Source organism: Mytilus californianus, unplaced genomic scaffold, assembly GCF_021869535.1.
Source record: "Mytilus californianus isolate M0D057914Y unplaced genomic scaffold, xbMytCali1.0.p SCAF_15, whole genome shotgun sequence".
In the NCBI taxonomy this organism is placed as follows: domain Eukaryota; kingdom Metazoa; phylum Mollusca; class Bivalvia; order Mytilida; family Mytilidae; genus Mytilus; species Mytilus californianus.
Window position 1 is genome coordinate 18,422,364 of NW_026262637.1, and position 23,047 is coordinate 18,445,410.

At 34.4% G+C, this 23,047-nt stretch overlaps 1 protein-coding gene across 5 annotated transcripts; it reads right to left on the minus strand.

Moving 5' to 3' along the window:
• Window positions 1-6,496: 6,496 nt before the first annotated feature.
• On the minus strand, window positions 6,497-21,461 carry LOC127725580 (coadhesin-like). 5 transcript variants are annotated; one of them, XM_052232645.1, is made up of 7 exons: window positions 21,274-21,461; window positions 18,974-19,165; window positions 13,650-13,841; window positions 9,478-9,669; window positions 8,430-8,621; window positions 7,378-7,537; window positions 6,497-6,690 (listed from the first exon to the last, which is right to left on the minus strand). In XM_052232645.1, exons 1-6 carry the CDS (start codon window positions 21,392-21,394, stop codon window positions 7,380-7,382), a joined length of 1,047 nt encoding a protein of 348 aa, XP_052088605.1. In that variant the 5' UTR covers window positions 21,395-21,461; the 3' UTR covers window positions 6,497-6,690; window positions 7,378-7,379. The 5 variants fall into 5 exon arrangements, with proteins under 5 accessions (XP_052088605.1, XP_052088606.1, XP_052088609.1 ...); XM_052232646.1 differs by lacking the exon at window positions 13,650-13,841; XM_052232649.1 differs by lacking the exon at window positions 9,478-9,669.
• Between the last annotated feature and the right edge of the window lie 1,586 nt (window positions 21,462-23,047).

Below are 23,047 nucleotides of genomic sequence, written 5' to 3' on the forward strand. Positions count from 1 at the left end.
GTCAGTTTATTTTCTACTTATGAGTTTGAATGTCCCTTTGGTATTTTTCGCCTCTCTTTCACTAGCAACATCTTTTCGCAGTTTTAGCTATTTAAATACTTAGAAGAAACTAAACCATTTGTGTCCTATTCCTGTTTGTTACCTTTTGACTGATCGTGATTCGAATGTTGTGTGATGCATGCATAGCAAAAGACACGTATGCTGTTGACGCATTCACACTCTACTCTCTTTGAAGTTCATGGGATTCGCATAGTTTTTGTAAACACATGGATAACAAAGTGTATTTCAATCTATATTTCCTAACTCATTCGGTATTCAAGAGCTTGCAGCTGCTACTCAGACTTTATAAACGGATACCAATGTCTGAGCAGACAGGTTAATGTCAAAGAACGTCTCGTCCTTTTTGGAAAAAAGTTCATCGGAAGATCCAAAGACCTTGTGGATAAAATTCCGTATCAACTTCACATATAATACACGATGGTCTTGAAGTATCGATTCTAAGTACTGCCATTGTGTATTATCTTAATTACGTGTTATAGTGTTCTTTTATTTGTCTTTGTAAATTAATAACCTTTACTGTTTAGTCCATTTTTGGTAATATCCTTTTGGCGTGGCTCGGTACTTATGCATCCCGCCATTGTATTGTTGTGCTGTGGTCATTTTTTATATTCTTGTCTTTTATTTTTTCTTATGTGCTTTGTCTATATACAATTTTGTTTTTCTTTGTTGACATATCTGTTTGTTTTTATAGTGATTAAAATTATAACACAATGTTGACTGCTGTACCCCTAATTTTGATATTTTTACCTATTATGTCTATTTGTTTTGTTCACACATTGTTGTCAATATAATGCGACTGTCATACAAACGAGAGGTTTAGCTAGCTATAAAACCAGGTTTAATCCACCATTTTCTACATAAGAAAATGCCTATACCAAGTCAGCAATATGACGATTGTTTTCCATTCGTTTGATGTGTTTGATCTTTTAATTTTGCCATTTGATAACGGACATTCCGATTTTAATTTTCCTTTGAGTTCGGTATTTTTGTTATTTTACTTTTTTATAGTGTTTGAACAAAAATAAAAACAGAAATATGATGGAGTGCAGCATTTGAAAAAAGTCAAACTGCATGCCACTAATGATCTGCATTTTAGTCAAAGGACAAGGTATGATAAGGGGCGTTTTTGGCACCCCACCCTAATAAGTTTATATTTATATCATTGATAGCCTTCGTATAGAAACTTGAGAAAACAATGATTTGTTTTTGTGTTCCGGTGAAAGGAAGGTTTCCTAGCAACGTTTTTTTTTTATCAAATAGCAAAATTATCACTTATGCATTGTTTTATCTGTACAAATAAATACAATTCAAAATAGTATTGGTTGTTTAAGAATAACTTGAAGTTGCAAATTAATAGTTACTTCAATTTAAGTTAAATAAATGCTTTGTAACAACCTAGCAACAAAAATATTGCCTAGCAACCGTTAAAACATTGGTTACTTTGTACCTTTGAAATTTAAATATAACACTTTTTTAAGATTTAGCTGCCATGAATGTTTTTTTTTTGTTCTTATATATTGTCTGAGTCATCATTATTCTTTTTTATGAAGTTTGTACTGAGCATAGCAACCCAAAAGTTGCTTAGCAACAGCCAAAATTGATTTAATTAACTTTAACTAAAAAAATGAATTTGTTATTTGTTTATACATGTTAGAATAAAAGCAGATCAGATTGGCGTTTAAGAATAACTACCAGTAAGAAATGAAAGTAATTTCAATTGTATCATGTTTTTTTTTTTCAAGAATTCCGCTTAAGCCGTTGCTTGGGCTCGTCTTAAACTTGCAGTGAGGTGATCGTTTTTTGCTCTGTGTTGAAGACCTCACTGTGACTTTGAGAAGAAGAACAGCAATAAATGCGCTGTTCCTTTGCTATTTTTTTTGTGTTTTTTTCTGAGATGTACAAATTTTGGTCATGGATGGATACCCCATATATGATATGAACTTATATAATTCCATCCACAGGATTTTGTGGTGGTTCTTTACATTAAGAAATTAAGTTACATAAAAAGCGTTATAGTGATACTTATAATCACGAATAAAAGTCTGAATTATGAATATAGCATTGACAGTACCATGTACATAATGATAACATTAAAAAAAAAAACAAAGCAGTTAAAAATCCAATTGAAAATTCAGTTTCTGATGAATACGGTTTAAGTATTAAAAACAAATACGTGTGGCTTGTGCAATTCAATTGTTTGTCAGTTTAAGTATCCTACACTGCAAACTGTTTAACAATTAAAACAACATTTAAAAAAAAAATACCGAACTTAAAGTTCAGAGTTCTCGTCAGGTCAGGGTCCAAGACATAAAAAACACTCATGAAGGACAATTTTCATCTTTTTCTGAAAAGTCTTTATTTCTACGATAGATTTCCTGAAATTAACACATTTGATCTCTGGTAAATAGCTTTTTGCAATCATACCACATCTCTTTAATTTATCCATAATATGACACTGCTGTTTTGTAACAACATACTTCATGGAACCAGCGCACCCCGGGATAAGGTATAGGTTTGACATGAAATGATTGTCAATTAATTTAAACTGAAGACAAAATAGCAATAAATGCTTGAAATAGCAGAAATAAACACATACTTCTACATGCATACTTAGACGTCATAAGTCTGTCTGCTATGGGTCTTATCCAATTTTTATTTATGTAAGTAAAAGAGGTTGAAACTAAGCCATTTTTTGTAGTGTGTTTTATTGGCAAATACAAACAGGAGCTAAGAGAAAAGAAACGTTAACTCAACAACAAACTTTTATTTTATGAATACGGCTTATCAAATGCAGCAAGTGCAAAGAGTGCTTGTTGATGCCTCATTTTCACTTTGAGATGAAGAAGAGCCATAAAAGCGCTGTTCCTTTGCGTTTTGTGTTTTTTGCTGAGCACGTACTGATTTTCTGTCATGGATGGATACCCCTTATCCTGCCTTTTCTATTAAATATCTTAAAGGGATGTATCAAATATAAATAAGGTGTCCATATGTAAATTACATTAAAGGTTAAGTATCATAGTTCCTTTCAGTATAAACTGAACTTTGCACGGAATTATATTTTTTTCTTTTTAAACTGCGTCTTGATATCTATTATACTATTTTTTTTAAATAAAATACTTTTTCATATTCATGATATTGCATGTTTTTTTATGTACGTTTTGTAGGTAATTCAATGAATATTAGAAGGGGGATCTAAATAGTGTCATCACTCCACTAGTGCATATGCCGGTCCCAATTCAGGCATCTTTTCATTCATGTGGTTGGTAATTTACTTGTCATAGTAGTATCATTTTTTTCATTGTGGTCTTTTTTCTTTGCTTTGGGGAATTTTGTCTTGATTGCGCATCTGTGAGTGTTTTAGTTGAATTTTCTACAATTTTTATACTCTTCAGATGAGTTAAGATTTTGACATTTTGACACGAAGAACAAGGACAAATGTCTACTTTTGGTATTATTCTAATTTTTTGTCTTCTCCAAATGAGTTAGGAGTTCGACATTTTTCCACGAAAGACACCGGTCTACTTTTGATATTATTTGCCCTATGTATTTCTCTTCAAGAAAGGCATTAGATAATTCATCAGAAAAGTTTCAGAGCACTGCTATGGGAGTATTTATCGACCTATATTTTGTTCATGTCTTTTGGTTTTCTAACGGTAACATTTCCCATTGTATTACTACGGGGGTGTTAAATAAATCTTTATATGAAATTTCATATTTTAATTTATCATCCAAACGGGGATATTTTTAAACTTCCTTAACTGACTTCACTGCCCAATGCGGGTTTATGACGGTTATCACAATTGCCACGACGAGGTTGGTTTTTAACGACCTTGACTACCCATGAGGGTTGCGACGAGGGTTTTTTTTTAACAACCTTGACTACCCATGAGGGTCTTGCAAGGTCGGACACCAATCACAATTGCAGCAAGTTGTAGACGATAATAATAATTCTAATACGGTTTTCTGTAGATGGTATAATAAAATATTTTCAAGTTCAACATATATTAGAGGAAATGTACAATTTACCTCCAAATTATTTGAAAAATCTTATTGAATGGAAATTAATCCACGTTTTGTTTGACGTATTATATGGACTTGTCAAAATTGTAAACAATCGGATTTTTGTTTAAATTTAAGATATGAGCGCCAACGTAGACCATCATGATGTTTTGTAAAATGAAAGATACATAAGAGTAGAGTTAATGGTTGAAAAATTCAGGATGGTCTACGTTGGCGCTGGTGTTTAATTTCGTCTCTAAACATTATGGAATTGTAGATTTTTGAAACTTTTCGTCGTTCCTAGCCTTTTCAAGGTCTTGGTTTGCGCAGATATGAGCACATAATACAACAAAATAAGGTGCCTTGTGGACGAGCAGATACTACAGATCATTTTACAGGCGAGATGGGTTTCAACTTCAAGGATTCAAAAATCGGGAAAAGGGGGGCCAAAAATGGCCCTTATCATACCTTGTCCTTTGCTAAGCTTAACGATAAAATTAAAAAAAACTGCACCATATGCGACTTTTTTACGACCAATCTTAAATTCAAGTAAAAAAATGATTCTAGGACTATGCAAATTTTTAGCCGAGTAATATGAAGTGAAATTAAACTCTTTTAATAATGTTTTTCTCCTATTCCGTCATCGCACTATTATCAAGGAAATGACAATTTAAGTCGTTGAATAAATATCAGATACACGAAATATGACATTGTGCAATTTATCATGTAAATATTAAACTTTAGTGTATTTAAGTAATAGTAAAAGTTAAATGATAAGTTAATATTGATATTAAAAGAACTCCGAACAAAAAGGGATGCTGGGATCCCCGAGCCCGAAGGGCGAGGGGATTTGAACAGCCCTTTTTGTGAGGAGGTCTTTTAATGTCAATATTAACTTAATCATTGAACTTTTACTGACTTACAAACCGTCAAAAACATAAGAAAAGTACGCAAAAAAACACTTGCAGAAGGCTAATTCCCATGAATTGGACGAATCTAAATATATTCAACTTTAAGATATGATAAGAATTTATATATAAGATATGAAAGGTAATTTTAGATATTTAAGATGATAACAGAATATTAATCATTGAAACATTAATAATACGGAATTGCAACAGGAGGATGTTAGAAAGTAATGGTTTTGATAACTGCTTTTAACTGGGCTTTTAGAGTTCGTGAATCAATTTTGCAATAAATCTTTGGCATCAACTTTATTCTTTATTATATTTTAGAACTATCAATAGTATTATTGATATTCTACTAATAACTTTTAATTGTACGCTTTAATCAACAATCGGGTAGGCTGGTGTCTTTCCTCGTCGGCATGTAGATGTATTTTGTCAGTCGTAAAGGATGCTAGATATTTATCATGCAGTCACTTCAAGATGTCTTTTATTATATACGTCTAATATGTGACAACCCTAAAGTTGGCTTTCTCCATCGGATAACCAATAAATAAGAGCACACTTTAATGGCATATACACATTTACAAAATAAAATAACAAGATGTTGTCCGAATGCAAAAGAGACAACTATCCAAATGACGTGATCGTAGTCATATATAGGTCAACGTACAGCAATTCAACAACGAAAAATTCATGCCTTATAGTCAGCTGTAAAAGGCCCCGACATGCCAAAATGTGCAACAATTCAAACGAAAAAACCAACAGCCTGATTTGTTTTTGTTTTTGATTTGTTTTCTTATTTTATTAAAGACTTATTATATGAGGTCTTTAAAATAGTCAGTGGGCTGTAATATGCCGAAGAGGAAAAGATCCTAAGTGGCAATCAAACAAAAAACATTGGTCAAAGAATTATTATATGAGGTCTTTAAAATAGTCAGTGGGCTGTAATATGCAGAAGAAGAAAAGATCCTAAGTGGCAATCAAACAAAGACATTGGTCAAAGAAAGACAGACAACAGCATGATCAAGAGAAAATGAAAGACAAATAAACAGATCACAAATCACTACAAAGTGACCAATTGTTGCTTACATCCACGTCATTTGGACTATAATGGATAATTGTCTCAATGGCAAACATACCACATCTTCCTCTCCTTATTTTTAGACTAATCAGAAAACTAAAGAATAAGGAACACGAACCCCACCAAAAATTGGGGTTAAACTCATCTGATCTAAAAAAAAAAGCTGTTTCTACTCAACTAGAGTTTCTTCAGTAGTGACTTCTTATATTGATTTACCTTTTATTTATTTAAGAAGAGGTTATTAACCTTCAATAACTAACACAATCCTTTAGGGCTATTACTATGATGTTAAACAGTGTAAGGCAAAGTATTATTTGATGGTGTTTTAAAGTGAAATTTACGAAGTCCTCCAAGAAATGAGGACTATACAATATAACAGAAGAAGGGAATTGAGAGTGTTCCACTGCTAGACTGTTTATTAAAAAGTAAACAGATGACAATATGTGAATGATGTAGAATATATCTAATAATAATAAAGTAAGATTTTTGAACATGAATTATGCTATGAGAATCTCCAAATTTCTCTGATACACATTGACGATTGTGTGACAATGATGTCACTGAAATGTTCTGATTATAACAGTGTAAGAGGAAAAATCTTCCATGAAAGCTTTTTTCAAAGTCCTCCGTCAGTTCAATTCTCTGAAAAAGTAAGTTTTGAATTATATTTTTATAAAGCATATATATATATATATATATATATAAAAGACAAAATGTTTATGCCCATCAGAGAAAATATGCAATCCTTATATATACTGGAGTATCTTTATAAACAACTAGTGATCGCTCAACATTTCAATAAAACTTTGGTTAACACTCCTAACGGACGTATATGTGAGGAACGCAATGATAAATAAAAAGAGATGTAGAATATACGTCAATAAGACAGCAATTGAACGACACATATAACCAAATATATTCACAAGTAATAAATTGCATATCACTCTAGCTTGAATTTTGGCATGTTGTTATATTAAAGAATTCACAAAACTTAGCCATTTTTGATGTTTTAAAATTCAGAGGATCATGAAAATTAACTTCCAAAAAGTTTGTATTTATCATGTGCTTGCAAAAAACTGAAATTCCATTTAAATTCATGCTGTTAAATGGATCTTTATCACTTAGGGTGCTATATGTCATATATTTCCTTATGAATTGCGGCAGATTAAACTTCACATGATTCTCTGAAATCAAAACACGTGTATAAATGTCTCAGCTTCAAACGGACTGTCATAGTAACATATGAAAATTTACTAAATGAACTTACAAAAGATGGTTACACTTATTTTAAAATAAATCTTTGTATTGACAAAATTAATAATACCATACCACTAATTACAGTCGTCACCATGGACACAGTAGCCTTTTGTTTGTTCCCAATGAGTTGTTAGTGGACATGACATTTCATACTTGATATTGTTAGCACACTGAATAAATTTGGTACAGTCTTTTGGGTCGGCAAAAAGACCATCACTTGTACACTCAAATTCTAGATAAAAATCAATGATCAGTGTATATCTAATAAGCGATGTTAAGCACCGGACATTTAAATTTTGTGGGGAGGCTTGGGCTTTTTTAAGCCCTAACATTTTTTTAATTTAATAGAAATGATTTTTTTTTTCAATAACATACAGGAAAAAATTATTTAATTTTGAAGCTCAATGGTTATTTTTTTTACCTAATTGTCAATGCAAACTAACCATTTTTGTCCCTTCCATCCAGATTTTTTTTTAATTCAAGAGTTCTAAGTGGTGATGTTGAAATCATTCCTGGGTAAATTTGATGGACGCCATCACAAGTTGGTTGACCGTTATTTAATATCTGTTTCACAGATGACGACGTATATGTTCGGATGCATAAATTTATTACGTCTTGTTTTCATTTTTTTCCAAAAGTCGTAACTACAATATCGTCCCCTTCCCCGAACGTGACTTACCGATTAGACATATCACCGGTTTTGTACTTACATGAGCAACACGACGGGTTCCAAATGTGGAGCAGGATCTGCATACCCTTCCGGAGCACCTGAGTGATTTGTAGGTGTCGCTTAACACATGTTAAGAAAATAATGCACTAGACACATTCAAGTGAATTTCAATTAACAGAGAGGCCGGCGTTGTTTGAAACAAAGGTGCATATGTATTTTTTTCCAAACCCATGTTGTTATCTATATTTATATTCAAAATTTGTGTCAAAATATTCAATTTTAAATGTACTGTGCGGAATATAAATTTAAATTGTTTTTATAAATTGTTTACTATTTTTACGTGATAAAAAAAAAATGAACAAAATCGAACATACGACCGGACACCCCTTTATTATTCTCTGGATCCGTTATCATACAAATTTTCATAATTGTTTAATGACGCAAATTAAATAACCTGGACAGTCCAACATGTCACATGACTCCGTTTGAATATCTACTTCACTTCCTTCGCAATCTTTCCCTCCAAACTGGGGTTCTGGCTTCGTGCAGGATCTTGTTCTTTCGTGCGATTTTGTACCGTTCCCACAGGTAACACTGCAAGCTGACCATTCATTAAAATTTCCATATTCTGACCATTCACCATCAACTAAAAGAGATTTCAGTAATGGTTAACTCGGTTTAACTTAACAAGATATGTGTAACAGCCATAGAGAACATATTAGCGCATAAAGTTTTGAGACGTTCTGGTGTCTTAAGTGGACACGTTTTGGCGGATGAAAATTTTTGTTGGACACTTTTAGGAGACATTAAAATCGAAGGCGTTGAGCGGAGAAAATAATTGGATACGTTTGGGGAATTGAAATTGGATATGTTTGATTAAACCAAGACTTTCAAGTGGTGAAGTTGAAATCATCCCTTCGTAAGTTTTACAGACGCCCTCACGAGTTGGTTGGCCTTTATGAAATATCCGTTTCACAGATGACAGCGGATATTTTCCTAATGTCGTAACTACAATCCCGCCCCCCTTTTCCCGAATGTGACCTACCGAATTAGACTTATTACCGGGTTTGTACTAACATGAGGAACACGACGGGTGCCACATGTTGAGCAGGATCTGCTTACTCTTCCGGAGCACCTGAGTGTTTTGTAGGTGTCTCTTAACACATGTTAAGAAAATAATGCACTAGACATATTCAACATGTTCAAGTGAATTTCATTTACAGAGAGGCCGGCGTTGTTTGAAACAAAGGTGTAAATGTATTTTTTCCAAACCCATATTGTTATCTATATTTATATTAAAAAATTTGTATGAAAATATTCATTTTTAAGTGTACTGTGCGGAATATAATTTTAAATTGGTTTTATAAGTTGTTTACTAATTTTACGTTATCTAAAGGAAAAAAATAACAAAATCGAACATACGATCGGACACCCCTTTATTATTCTCTGGATCTGTTATCATACAAATTTTCATAATTGCTTAATGACGCAAATTAAATTACCTGGACAGTCCAACATGTCACATGACTCCGTTTGAATATCTACTTCACTTCCTTCGCAATCTTTCCCTCCAAACTGGGGTTCTGGCTTCGTGCAGGATCTTGTTCTTTCGTGCGATTTTGTACCGTTCCCACAGGTAACACTGCAAGCTGACCATTCATTAAAATTTCCATATTCTGACCATTCACCATCAACTGAAAGAGATTGTAGTAATGGTTAACTCGGTTTAACTTAACAGGATATGTGTAACAGCCATAGAGAACATATTAGCGCATAAAGTTTTGAGACGTTCTGGTGTCTTAAGTGGACACGTTTTGGCGGATAAAAATTTTTGTTGGACACTTTCAGGAGACATTAAAATTGGAGGCGTTGAGCGGAGAAAATAATTGGATAAGTTTGGGGAATTGAAATTGGATATGTTTGATTAAACCTAGAGTTTCAAGTGGTGAAGTTGAAATCATCCCTTCGTAAGTTTTACGGACGCCATCACGAGTTGGTTTGCCGTTATGACAGATGACAGCGGATATTTTCCTAATGTCGTAACTACAATCCCGCCCCCCTTTTCCCGAATGTGACCTACCGAATAAGACTTATTACCTGGTTTTTACTTTTATGAGGAACACGACGGGTGTCACATATGGAGCAGGATCTGCTTACTCTTCCGGAGCACATGAGTGTTTTGTAGGTGTCGCTTAACACCTGTTAAGAAAATAATGCACTAGACACATTCAACATGTTCAAGCGAATTTCATTTACAGAGAGGCCGGCGTTGTTTGAAACAAAGGTGTAAATGTGTTTTTCCAAACCCATATTGTTATCTATATTTATATTCAAACATTTGTATGAGAATATTCAATTTTTAAATGTACTCTGTGGAATATAATTTTAAATCGTTTTTATAAGTTGTTTACTAATTTTACATGATCTAAAAGAAAAAAATAACAAAATCGAACATACGATCGGACACCCCTTTATTATTCTCTGGATCCGTTATCATACAAATTTTCATAATTGCTTAATGACGCAAATTAAATTACCTGGACAGTCTAACATGTCACATGACTCCGTTTGAATATCTACTTCACTTCCTTCGCAATCTTTCCCTCCAAACTGGGGTTCTGGCTTCGTGCAGGATCTTGTTCTTTCGTGCGATTTTGTACCGTTCCCACAGGTAACACTGCAAGCTGACCATTCATCAAAATTTCCATATTCTGACCATTCGCCATCAACTAAAAGAGATTGCAGTAATGGTTAACTCGGTTTAACTTAACAAGATATGTGTAACAGCCATAGAGAACATAATTTATTAGCGCATAAAGTTTTGAGACGTTCTGTTGTCTTCAGTGGACACGTTTTGGCGGATAAAAACTTTTGTTAGACACTTTTAGGAGACATTAAAATCGGAAGCCTTGAGCGGAGAAAAATAACTGGATACGTTTGGGGAATTGAAATTGGATATGTTTGATTAAACCAAGACTTTCAAGTGGTGAAGTTGAAATCATCCCTTCGTAAGTTTTACGGACGCCCTCACGAGTTGGTTGGCCTTTATGAAATATCCCTTTCACAGATGACAGCGGATATTTTCCTAATGTTGTAATTACAATCCCGCCCCCCTTTTCCCGAATGTGACCTACCGAATTAGACTTATTACCGGGTTTGTACTAACATGAGGAACACGACGGGTGCCACATGTTGAGCAGGATCTGCTTACTCTTCCGGAGCATCTGAGTGTTTTGTAGGTGTCGCTTAACACATGTTAAGAAAATAATGCACTAGACATATTCAACATGTTCAAGTGAATTTCATTTACAGAGAGGCCGGCGTTGTTTGAAACAAAGGTGTAAATGTATTTTTTCCAAACCCATATTGTTATCTATATTTATATTAAAAAATTTGTATGAAAATATTCAACTTTAAGTGTTCTGTGCTGAATTTAATTTTAAATTGTTTTTATAAGTTTTTTACTAATTTTACGTTATCTAAAGGAAAAAAATAACAAAATCGAACATACGATCGGACACCCCTTTATTATTCTCTGGATCCGTTATCATACAAATTTTCATAATTGCTTAATGACGCAAATTAAATTACCTGGACAGTCCAACATGTCACATGACTCCGTTTGAATATCTACTTCACTTCCTTCGCAATCTTTCCCTCCAAACTGGGGTTCTGGCTTCGTGCAGGATCTTGTTCTCTCGTGCGATTTTGTACCGTTCCCACAGGTAACACTGCAAGCTGACCATTCATTAAAATTTCCATATTCTGACCATTCACCGTCAACTAAAAGAGATTGCAGTAATGGTTAACTCGGTTTAACTTAACAAGATATGTGTAACAGCCATAGAGAACATATTAGCGCATAAAGTTTTGAGACGTTCTGGTGTCTTAATTGGACACGTTTTGGCGGATAAAAATTTTTGTTGGACACTTTTAGGAGACATTAAAATCGGAGGCGTTGAGCGGAAAAAATAATTGGATACGTTTGGGGAATTGAAATTGGATATGTTTGATTAAACCAAGAGTTTCAAGTGGTGAAGTTGAAATCATCCCTTCGTAAGTTTTACGGACGCCATCACGACTTGGTTGCCCGTTATGACAGATGACAGCGGATATTTTCCTAATGTCGTAACTACAATCCCGCCCCCCTTTTCCCGAATGTGACCTACCGAATTAGACTTATTACCGGGTTTGTACTAACATGAGGAACACGACGGGTGCCACATGTGGAGCAGGATCTGCTTACTCTTCCGGAGAACCTGAGTGTTTTGTAGGTGTCGCTTAACACATGTTAAGAAAATAATGCACTAGACACATTCAACATGTTCAAGTGAATTTCATTTACAGAGAGGCCGGCGTTGTTTGAAACAAAGGTGTAAATGTATTTTTTCCAAACCCATAGTGTTATCTATATTTATATTCAAAAATTTGTATGAAAAAATACAATTTTAAATGTACTGTGCGGAATATAATTTTAAATTGTTTTTATAAGTTGTTTACTAATTTTACATGATCTAAAAGAAAAAAATAACAAAATCGAACATACGATCGGACACCCCTTTATTATTCTCTGGATCCGTTATCATACAAATTTTCATAATTGCTTAATGACGCAAATTAAATTACCTGTACAGTCCAACATGTCACATGACTCCGTTTGAATATCTACTTCACTTCCTTCGCAATCTTTCCCTCCAAACTGGGGTTCTGGCTTCGTGCAGGATCTTGTTCTTTCGTGCGATTTTGTACCGTTCCCACAGGTAACACTGCAAGCTGACCATTCATTAAAATTTCCATATTCTGACCATTCACCGTCAACTAAAAGAGATTGCAGTAATGGTTAACTCGGTTTAACTTAACAAGATGTGTGTAACAGCCATAGAGAACATATTAGCGCATAAAGTTTTGAGACGTTCTGGTGTCTTAAGTGGACACGTTTTGGCGGATAAAAATTTTTGTTGGACACTTTTAGGAGACATTAAAATCGGAGACAATGAGCGGAGAAAATAATTGGATACGTTTGGGGAATTGAAATTGGATATGTTTGATTAAACCAAGAGTTTCAAGTGGTGAAGTTGAAATCATCTCTTCGTAAGTTTTACGGACGCGATCACGAGTTGGTTGGCCGTTATGAAATATCCGTTTCACAGATGACAGCGGATATTTTCCTAATGTCGTAACTACAATCCCGCCCCCCTTTTCCCGAATGTGACCTACCGAATTAGACTTATTACCGGGTTTGTACTAACATGAGGAACACGACGGGTGCCACATGTGGAGCAGGATCTGCTTACTCTTCCGGAGCACCTGAGTGTTTTGTAGGTGTCGCTTAACACATGTTAAGAAAATAATGCACTAGACATATTCAACATGTTCAAGTGAATATCATTTACAGAGAGGCCGGCGTTGTTTGAAACAAAGGTGTAAATGTATTTTTTCCAAACCCATATTGTTATCTATATTTATATTCAAACATTTGTATGAAAATATTCAATTTTAAATGTACTGTGCGGAATATTATTTTAAATTGTTTTTATAATTTGTTTACTAATTTTACATGATCTAAAAGAAAAAAATAACAATATCGAACACACGATCGGACAACCCTTTATTATTCTCTGGATCCGTCATCATACAAATTTTCACAATTGCTTAATGACGCAAATTAAATTACCTGGACAGTCCAACATGTCGCATGACTCCGTTTGAATATCTACTTCACTTCCTTCGCAATCTTTCCCTCCAAACTGGGGTTCTGGCTTCGTGCAGGATCTTGTTCTTTCGTGCGATTTTGTACCGTTCCCACAGGTAACACTGCAAGCTGACCATTCATTAAAATTTCCATATTCTGACCATTCACCATCAACTAAAAGAGATTGCAGTAATGGTTAACTCGGTTTAACTTAACAAGATATGTGTAACAGCCATAGAGATCATATTAGCGCATAAAGTTTTGAGACGTTCTGGTGTCTTAAGTGGACACGTTTTTGCGGATAAAAATTTTTGTTGGTCACTTTTAGGAGACATTAAAATCGGAGGCGTTGAGCGGAGAAAATAATTGGATACGTTTGGGGAATTGAAATTGGATATGTTTGATTAAACCAAGAGTTTCAAGTGGTGAAGTTGAAATCATCCCTTCGTAAGTTTTACGGACGCCATCACGAGTTGGTTGGCCGTTATGAAATATCCGTTTCACAGATGACAACGGATATTTCCCTAATGTCGTAACTACAATCCCGCCCCCCTTTTCCCGAATGTGACCTACCGAATTAGACTTATTACCGGGTTTGTACTAACATACGAAGGGTGCCACATGTGGAGCAGGATCTGCTTACTCTCCCGGAGCACCTAAGTGTTTTGTAGGTGTCGCTTAACACATGTTAAGAAAATAATGCACTAGACACATTCAACATGTTCAAGTGAATTTCATTTACAGAGAGGCCGGCGTTGTTTGAAACAAAGGTGTAAATGTATTTTTTCCAAACCCATATTGTTATCTATATTTATATTCAAAAATTTGTATGAAAAAATACAATTTTAAATGTACTGTGCGGAATATAATTTTAAATTGTTTTTATAAGTTGTTTACTAATTTTACATGATCTAAAAGAAAAAAATAACAAAATCGAACATACGATCGGACACCCCTTTATTATTCTCTGGATCCGTTATCATACAAATTTTCATAATTGCTTAATGACGCAAATTAAATTACCTGGACAGTCCAACATGTCACATGACTCCGTTTGAATATCTACTTCACTTCCTTCGCAATCTTTCCCTCCAAACTGGGGTTCTGGCTTCGTGCAGGATCTTGTTCTTTCGTGCGATTTTGTACCGTTCCCACAGGTAACACTGCAAGCTGACCATTCATTAAAATTTCCATATTCTGACCATTCACCGTCAACTAAAAGAGATTGCAGTAATGGTTAACTCGGTTTAACTTAACAAGATATGTGTAACAGCCATAGAGAACATATTAGCGCATAAAGTTTTGAGACGTTCTGGTGTCTTAAGTGGACACGTTTTGGCGGATAAAAATTTTTGTTGGACACTTTTAGGAGACATTAAAATCGGAGGCGTTGAGCGGAGAAAATAATTGGATACGTTTGGGGAATTGAAATTGGATATGTTTGATTAAACCAAGCGTTTCAAGTGGTGAAGTTGAAATCATCTCTTCGTAAGTTTTACGGACGCGATCACGAGTTGGTTGGCCGTTATGAAATATCCGTTTCACAGATGACAGCGGATATTTTTCTAATGTCGTAACTACAATCCCGCCCCCCTTTTCCCGAATGTGACCTACCGAATTAGACTTATTACCGGGTTTGTACTAACATGAGGAACACGACGGGTGCCACATGTGGAGCAGGATCTGCTTACTCTTCCGGAGCACCTGAGTGTTTGTAGGTGTCGCTTAACACATGTTAAGAACATAATGCACTAGACATATTCAACATGTTCAAGTGAATTTCATCTACTGAGAGGCCGGCGTTGTTTGAAACAAAGGTGTAAATATATTTTTTTCCAGACACACATTGTTATCTATATTTATATTCAAAATTTTGTATGAAAATATTCAATTTTAAATGTACTGTGCGAAATATAATTTTAAATTGTTTTTATAAGTTGTTTACTAATTTTACGTGATCTTAAAAAAAAATAACAAAATCGAACATACGACCGGACACCCCTTTATTATTCTCTGAATCCGTTATCATACAAATTTTCAGAATTGCTTAATGACGCAAATTAAATTACCTGGACAGTCCAACATGTCACATGACTCCGTTTGAATATCTACTTCACTTCCTTCGCAATCTTTCCCTCCAAACTGGGGTTCAGGCTTCGTGCAGGATCTTGTTCTTTCGTGCGTTTTTGTACCGTTCCCACAGGTAACACTGCAAGTTGACCATTCATTGAAATTTCCATATTCTGACCATTCACCATCAACTAAAAGAGATTGCAGTAATGGTTAACTCGGTTTTACTCAACAAGATATGTGTAACAGCCATAGAGAACCTATTAGCGCATAAAGTTTTGAGACGTTCTGGTGTCTTAAGTGGTCACGTTTTGGCGGATAACAATTTTTGTTGGACACTTTAAGAAGACATTAATACCGGACGTTTTTGAGCGGAGAAAATAATTGGATACGTTTGAGGAATTAATATTGGATACTAAGTATGTTTGATTAAACCAAGAGTTCCAAGTGGTGAAGTTGAAATCATCCCTTCGTAAGTTTTACGGACGCCATCACGAGTTGGTTGACCGTTATAAAATATCCGTTTCACAGATGACAGCGGATATTTTCCTAATGTCGTTACTACAATCCCGCCCCCTTTTCCCGAATGTGACCTACCGAATTAGACTTATAACCGGGTAGGTACTAACATGAGGAACACGACGGGTGCCACATGTAGAGCAGGATCTGCTTACTCTCCCGGAGCACCTAAGTGTATTGTAGGTGTCGCTTAACACATGTTAAGAAAATAATGCACTAGACACTTTCAACATGGTCAAGTGAATTTCATTTATAGAGAGGCCGGCGTTGTTTGAAACAAAGGTGTAAATGTATTTTTTTCCAAACCCATATTGTTATCTATATTTATAGTCAAGAATTTGTGTGAAAATATTCAATTTTAAATGTACTGTGCGGAATATAATTTTAAATTGTTTTTACAAGTTGTTTACTTATTTTACGTGATCTAAAAAAAAATTAACAAAATCGAACATACGACCGGACACCCCTTTATTATTTTTTGGATTCGTTATCATACAAATTTTCATAATTTCTTAATGACGCAAATTAAATGCGAGAAAGAAGGCGTAGATACTCTTTCCGAATGGATTAAGGCTGTGAGGTCGTTGATACAAATCCGAATTAAGAAACTAAATGGGTCTATCAATTCCCACGCTATACGTCAATTTTTAAAGATCCAAATATTGCAAAACACTTGTTCTACCTCCATGACAAATATGTTGTTGTCTCCGCAGATAAAGCCCCAAATAACATCGTTATTGTGTGTAAATAGCATTACATAAACTGCTTGATAAATGAATTAGGTATTGACAATTCATTTGGAAACTCAATATATACCCTCACGACACTTACCAAAGAGGAAATCCTGGATAATCATAGGTCTGTTCTATGTTCCTTTGGAATTTCAACCAATATGAAGAACTGGATCTTCCATCAATGTATTGGATACCTAAACTACATAAGTGTACTGTTCGGAAAAAATTTTAAATTATTGTTTTTATAAGTCGTTTAGTAATTTTACGTGCTCAAGAAAAAAAATAACAAAATCGAACATACGGTCGGACACCCCTTTATTATTCTCTGGATCCGTTATCATACAAATTTTCATAATTGCTTAATGACGCAAATTAAATTACCTGGACAGTCCACCATGTCACATGACTCCGTTTGAATATCTACTTCACTTCCTTCGCAATCTTTCCCTCCAAACTGGGGTTCTGGCTTCGTGCAGGATCTTGTTCTTTCGTGCGTTCTTGTACCGTTCCCACAGGTAACACTGCAAGCTGACCATTCATTAAAATTTCCATATTCTGAATATTCACCATCAACTAAAAGAGATTGCAGTAATGGTTAACTCGGTTTAAATTAACAAGATATGTGTAACAGCCATAGAGAACATATCAGCGCATAAAGTTTTGAGACGTTCTGGTGTCTTAAGTGGACACATTTTGGCGGTTAATAATTTTTGTTGGACACTTTCAAGAGACATTAAAATATTTGGATACGTTTGGGGAATTGAAATTGGATATGTTAAATTAAACCAAGAGTTCCAAGGGGTGAAGTTAAAAGCATCCCTTCGTAAGATTTACGGACGCCATTACGAGTTGGTTGACCGTTATAAAAAATCCGTTTCACAAATGATAGCGGATATTTTCCTAATGTCGTTACTACAATCCCGTCCCCCTTTTCCCGAATGTGACCTACCGAATTAGACTTTTTACCGGGTTTGTACTAACATGAGGAACACGACGGGTGCCACATGTGGAGCAGGATCTGCTTACTCTCCCGGAGCACCTGAGTGTTTTGTAGGTCGCTTACCACATGTTAAGAAAATAATGCACTAGACACATTGAACATGTTCAAGTGAATTTCATTTACAGAGCGGCCGGCGTTGTTTGAAACAAAGGTGTAAATGTATTTTTTTTCAAACCCATATTGGCATCTATATTTATAGTCAAAACCTTGTGTGAAAATATTCAATTTTAAATGTACTGTGCGGAATATAATTTTAAATTGTTTTTATAAGTTGTTTACTAATTTTATGTGATCTAAAAAAAATAACAAAATCGAACATACGACCGGACACCCCTTTATTATTCTTTGGATCAGTTATCATACAAATTTTCATAATTTCTTAATGACGCAAATTAAACGCGAGAAAGAAGACGAAGATACTCTTTCCGAATGGATTAAGGCTGTGAGATCGTTGATACAAATCCGAATTAAGAAACTTAATGGGTCTATCAATTCCCACGCTTCGTCAAATTTTAAAGACCCAAATATTGCAAAACACTTGTTCTACCGCCATGACAAATATGTTGTTGTCTCCGCAGATAAAGCCCCAAATAACATCGTTGTTGTGTGTAAATATCATTACATAAACTGCTTGATAAATGAATTAGGTATTGACAATTCATTTGGAAACTCAACATATACCCTCACGACACTTACCAAAGAGGAAATCCTGGATAATCATAGGTCTGTTCTATGTTCCTTTGGAATTTCAACCAAAGATGACGAACTGGATCTTCCATCACTGTATTGGATACCTAAACTACATAAGTGTACTGTGCGGAAAATAATTTTAAATTATTGTTTTTATAAGTTGTTTTAGTAATTTTACGTGATCTAAAAAAAAAATAACAAAATCGAACATACTATCGGACACCCCTTTATTATTCTCTGGATCCGTTATCATACAAATTTTCATAATAGCTTAATGACGCAAATTAAATTACCTGGACAGTCCAACATGTCACATGATTCCGTTTGAATATCTACTTCACTTCCTTCGCAATCTTTCCCTCCAAACTGGGGTTCTGGCTTCGTGCAGGATCTTGTTCTTTCGTGCGTTTTTGAACCGTTCCCACAGGTAACACTGCAAGCTGACCATTCATTAAAATTTCCATATTCTGACCATTCACCATCAACTAAAAGAGATTGCAGTAATGGTTAACTCGGTTTAACTTAACAAGATATGTGTAACAGCCATAGAGAACATATTAGCGCATAAAGTTTTGAGACGTTCTGGTGTCTTAAGTGGACACATTTTGGCGGTTAAAAATTTTTGTTGGACAATTTTAAGAGACATTAAAATAATTGGATACGTTTGGGGAATTGAAATTGGATATGTTTGATTAAATTAAGATTTCCAAGTGGTGAAGTTAAAATCATCCCTTCGTAAGTTTTACGGACGCCATCGCGAGTTGGTTGACCGTTATAAAAAATTCGTTTCACAAATGACAGCGGATATTTTCTTATGTCGTAACTACAACCCCGTCCCCCTTTTCCCGAATGTGACCTACCGAATTAGACTTATTACCGGATTTGTACTTATATGAGGAACACGACGGGTGCCACATGTGGAGCAGGACCTGCTCACTCCTGTAGAGCACCTGAGATCACCCCCAGTTTTTGGTGGGGTTAGTGTTGCTCAGTCTTTAATGTTCTATGTTTTGTTTAGCGTACTATTGTTTGTCTGTTGGTTTTTTTCTTTTTTAGCCATGGCGTTGTCAGTTTATTTTCAACTTATGAGTTTGAATGTCCCTCTAGTATCTTTCGCCTCTCTATTTGAGCGGTTTGTGATTTTGGGATACGTTTGAGCGAACTGCACACGTTTGGAGGGAAGGGCACGTTTTAGACATATTTATTTTCAACTCAAAGGTGTACAGTTGGTGACACCTAACTGAATTATGTGAAAGCTCAACATTGTAACTCAACGTGAAAATTGCATTTTTTGTTCACTGACATTGATGTTTTAGATAAAATCAAGTGTAATGAGAACTTAAAGAAGCTTGAGGCTCTAAAGAATCTCCGTTGCTCACTCGGATATATGTGAATTTTCAACATTGAAGACTAAAATAAAATTCATGACAACGATCTCTTTCTGTTGATATTTTCTGCTTTCTACCTATTATAATATCTGCTCAAAATACAAAAGAAATTGGTAAACATTGTCATTCAAAGGTTATCTTCTATAAGAAAATGCTTATCTTGTATTGGTGATCATTTTGGCTGTTTACAGTTTATCTGTATCTTCTATAGTTTTGGTCCAATACTTAAAAAAGAAAAAAATAGGCCAATTACTCCTATAAGGAGTCAACTAACAATTTCAGCAGTGTTGACTTATTTGCATATCTTGTCTTTCTCATCTTTATTGTTGTTTAAAGTTTTCTTTATTTATGATAGTTTTCGTCCAAAAAATATGCAAAAAAACATAAAATAGTTTAAATCGTTATATCAGGACAATAACTCCTATAAGGAGTCCATTGACAAATTTTTGCTATACTAACCTATTTGTAGATCTTGTCTCGCTGGAGATTTTTACAGTTCACAGTTTTCTTTTTCTGCTATAGGTTTGGCCAAAAATTTATAAAATCGTTAAAATCGTCATTAAGAGGACCCAACCCAAGATTTTAGCAATCATACAAACTTGTAGATCTTGTCCTGTTGATCCTTATAATGTTCTCTATATCTATTATATTATTCAAGCTAAAGTCATTTAGTGGCAATGACGCCCATAAGGAGTCGACCGACAATTTCAGTCATTTTGACAAATTTGAAGATCTTGTTTTGCTAATAATTCAGTACATAAAGTTTCTCTATACCTATTATTTTTTAATTATTATTTTTTTTATTTTTCAATATAATAGGCAACAACGAATAAAATTTGAAAAATTGTCAAAGTCGTCTGCTAGTATTTGGTGTAAAAAGACAGTACGTCGATCTCAACATTTTGAACATTACTACCCCTGTCAGATTTTCTCAATCATTAACGTTTTTCAGGATACTAGACAACACTTGCATTTTATTCATATGTTCTATTTTTAGACATGTCGGGCATGTTGGTTGGCAGGCAAGATCTTTGGACACATCTACTTAACCAATGATTTTAGATGCCAAGTTTGATTCCAATTAGTCCGGTAGTTTCTGTTAAGATTTTTGTCAAATTTAACGGACGACGGAGCTCAAGTAATGAAAATACAAGTAGCTCATCCTACGGGCTAGGTGAGCTTAAAATGAATGACTGTGATCGTACTTGGACATTCCTTAAGTCTACATGGTTTACTTTCTGTTCTGTTCGAAGACCCAACGCACTGTTTTCCGCCATGCTGTGGGGTAGGATTGTTGCATTTTCTTGTACTTAACCCGTTTTCCATTCCAGCTCCACAAGTTACACTGCATCCACCGAACCACCTGACATCTCCAAAATCACTCCATCCACCATCCACTATAAATAGTATACGTTATAATGAGATGATCGAATTTTTCTAATTAATCATAAATATTGGTGTGTGACTTGTATCGAATTGTCACTTTATTCAAACAACTTTATATTTTAACTTTAAAAAAAAACTCAATGACATTGGTGTTTTAAAAATATATTATTAACCATTTTCTACCACATAGTTTTGTCATCAAGAAACAATAACCAGAACTTATAACGCTTTTCCGAACTAATACTACTTTGCAGATGTTCAACATGTTTCTTTTTTTTTGTATATATCGTCCACTAAAGAATTGCAATGCATTCTGGTACGCTTTTGCAATGTAAAATTCTGACTACAAATAAAAGTACTAAGCTTACCTGAACAATTACCAGGGTATTTTTTGGTGATATAGCTGTAAAACATGACATAATTATTATTAATAAATGTTAAATAAAAAACTGAATCAAAGTCTATTTGAAATTGATGGGAAGCATCTCCTAAAATATCATACAGAAATATAAGAAGAATGTGTCTGAAGATACGAATGCCCCCGCTCAAGCTTGCTTATAATATTTGAAAATACTTTTGGGACGAACGGTCAATGGTAACGCTTAATGCCTCTTTCTCCTAGCGGAGAGGGCTTATAAAATATAGGGTTCACGAACATCTATTTAGTAGTTTATGAGACAGTGTCGTACACATACCACCAAAAATATTGAAAATGACACGCATCGATGCATCTTATTGTAGCAGAAGGTATGACTTTTGACATTGAAATTCTAGCTAGAGCTTTGGTATCAACAGGAAATGGTGTGGTAAGAGTTGGCTGAATCGAAATGAGACCGAAATCAAACTGTACGATCATACAACAAACCATAGTCATTCCGAAGGTATAGAAAGTTTTCGAATAAATTTAGTCACGAACACCGAAGATCTGTAAAGAATATTACGTTCTGTAAATGGACAAAGGTGCAACCGAGTGATATATGAGTACGCAACCCAATCAATAGGGTAAAAGGATACAGTTAAATATGTTTACATGTATATGAATTTAAAAATTATTAATGCAAAATTATTAACATATCCACCATTTATCATAAATTGTAGTGAAAATACTACAGTAAAAATGCAACACATAGAACTACAATAAAAAAAAAAGACTTAATAAGACAATATCAGTAAAACAAAACGACATTAATGAAACAAAATATGTGTCCTGTTTGAAACGCAGAATACTTGAAAAGGCCAACTAGTAGTAACTTTTACATTCTGTAATGAAAAAAATGTATAGTTATATATATACTGTATGTTAGATTTAACATTTTTTACTTTGAAAAAATAGTTATTCAGTGTCATTATTTTTTTAAAGAACAAACTTGTTTACGTACGAATAAAACAGTCCTAATTTATGACGCACTCTCCTCGAAAATGTCTGACAGTCTCTGAAAATTTATTCATACGTGTTCTACATTTGTTTTCAATCACACATTTTAACACGTAAAAATCACATACCATGATTACATTGCTTACATCCACTTCAATTGAACTTTGGTGGATAGTGGTCTCAATGTCAATAATAACTCATCTCTTTATTTTTATATT